Source organism: Pteropus vampyrus, unplaced genomic scaffold (genome assembly GCF_000151845.1).
Source record: "Pteropus vampyrus isolate Shadow unplaced genomic scaffold, Pvam_2.0 Scaffold52, whole genome shotgun sequence".
Classification (NCBI taxonomy): Eukaryota; Metazoa; Chordata; class Mammalia; order Chiroptera; family Pteropodidae; genus Pteropus; species Pteropus vampyrus.
In genome coordinates, this window is record NW_011888833.1 from 3,292,960 (window position 1) to 3,295,208 (window position 2,249).

The following is a 2,249-nucleotide window of genomic DNA, read 5'->3' on the forward strand; positions in this document are numbered from 1 at the left end:
CTATAATCCACGTGCACAAAATTCCCAAGCAGCTTTTTGTCATCTGACTCTTAAATATGAAGAGACGATCGCAGGGCGACCGACAGATGCAGAACCCCTGCCACACGGAAGGACCAGACCAAGGCACGTGGCACGGTTATCGCTGTCCTCACAGATATTTGAGAAGCTTTTCTTTCCATAAAACAACACCGAATGTTATTTAAGAAGTGAATCGGAGAATGAGAAGGGGCTCTTAGAAATAGAAAAAGACAAAGGCAGGACCCCGTGAAAAGAAAAGTGGTTTATAAAGCATCAACCCAAGAAGTCCCGCAGCTGCCTACACTCAGTTTAGGAGAGAAACGGGGAGACGGGAAACGAACCTCGACGTGAATGTGCCCGCCGAGGGGACGGCACGCCCCTGGGAAATGTGAGAATGAGAGATTCTGTTTGTTTTCAGAGAGGAAAAAACCTCACGGAACCCACCAGTGAATGAGCTGGGACTGGCGTGAGGTGGTTCATTAGCGATTCTGATACCAGAAGACAACAAAGGAGCATCGTCAGATTCTGAGAATTTGAACTCTACCCAACTGGCATGTATGAGAAAAGTATTTTTGAGAAATACAAGACCTAGAAAATTTACCTCGAAGACGTCCTTCCAAAGGAAGTTACTTGAGAATATGCTGTAGCCAAAGAAGAGGTGAAATAATGAAACCCAGAAAGAAACAGGTCCGACCCAGAGGCATTTAAAGAAGAAGGAAGAGCCAGGATGAAAACCAGCCCAGCACAGAGCCAAGAGAGAAGACGGCGGGACGGAGCGATCCAAGGGAGGAGAGGTGCTTTAAGGCCATACGATGGCATCCTAAGGAAGACAGAACGAGTTAGGGAAGCGATAAGCACACTCAGAACATATAGGCAAAAAGAGGCAAAGAACGTACTTGATGATAAAAGGCAGCAGAATAAAGACGTCGGTGATGAAAACGCGTGGCAGAAGGACCGTGGGAGCCGACCTCTGACTCCACTACAGGACGCGGTCTAAGTGTAAGCCACGGGAAGTACCGCTCACTGGCAGAAAATAAATGCTGTGAACACTGACGAAGTAGTAATAATAAAGATGACAACGCTATTGCTAATCCAGGTTATAAACTGAGAGGTTGGTAGAAGTATAAATGCACTAATTTCCTAATACTTCGTAATAGGGAGGTAATCAATACTATCTAAAATTTAAAACCGAATTAAAATGTTCTAAACTCCTTTTTTTTTAATTCATATTTTTTTCCTTAACTGCAAGGGGAGCTTTTAGAAGCTAATATTTCTTTTGGCGAAAGACTCATCTGACTGAAGTTCAATGATTTTAGAAATTTTATCATGTTTATTTCTCTTTTCAAATAAAATTAAATTTAAAACACTTTTTCCTTAGAATGCATAGGATGACCCCAGATACTTAAAATGTTTTTAATATCTATTTATTAAAGAGATATGTCTGGAACGATATACCCATGATGCTAATGATGGTATTTCTAGGTAGGAGAATTTTAGGTTACTTTTTGCTCTTTTATGACTTTCTGTGTTACTTGATTTAAAAATATATGGAAATATGTAGACTTTACAACAACAGAGCCATTTTGAAAACGTCATGGAATCTTAACGAGTGCTACTCACCAATAGCTTTGGTATAATGTCTCGCTCCAAGAAGTAATTCTGGGGCTCGGTACCAGAAAGTGACAACTACGGGGTCCAAATCTGCTAAAGGCTTCAAAGGTGAATTAAATAATCGGGCAAAGCCCATATCGGCTGCGAAAGAAAAAAATCATGTTCAGTAAACACATTTTAACAAAGTTAATTGATTACTCTAATTTTCCCATTGTTTTTTAGCAAGATATGGAAAATGTGCTGAAACCTCACAAAACCTTTTCAGAAGTCTACATCTAAGACAAAGTTCAGATCTCCATTCTTTGCAAAATGGGACCGGCTCTGCTGCCAGAGGTCAAGGGTGATCGCTGGGCAGATCCCTTCCCACCTGTCACACTCCCAGCGGGGGCCAGGACTGCTGAGCTGCGTGTCCATTCTCTGTAGTGGTCACAAGCACCGAGAAACTAGATCGGAGTAAGGCTATCCATTACTGGCTTCGATATGCCTTCACCGGTGTATTCGAAAGCAGAATAGACATATGTTAACACCACTATTTCCCAGCATCTATTTGGGCTGAATGTGACTAACTTAATTTTAAAGATTTGTAGCATTTTGTTAAGCTGGGAAAGACTTTAAAAGTC

At 41.5% G+C, this 2,249-nt stretch overlaps 1 protein-coding gene across 1 annotated transcript in view; it reads right to left on the bottom strand.

Annotated features, from left to right (window-relative positions):
* Positions 1–2,249, bottom strand: part of CDK8 (cyclin dependent kinase 8) — a gene marked incomplete at its 3' end in the record, with an annotated part of 85,731 nt that overhangs the window by 13,751 nt on the left and 69,731 nt on the right. Inside the window, exon 6 of the mRNA XM_023530712.1 lies at positions 1,639–1,770. Within this exon, the coding sequence (XP_023386480.1) occupies positions 1,639–1,770 (132 nt within the window). The remainder of the gene's footprint in view (positions 1–1,638; positions 1,771–2,249) is intronic.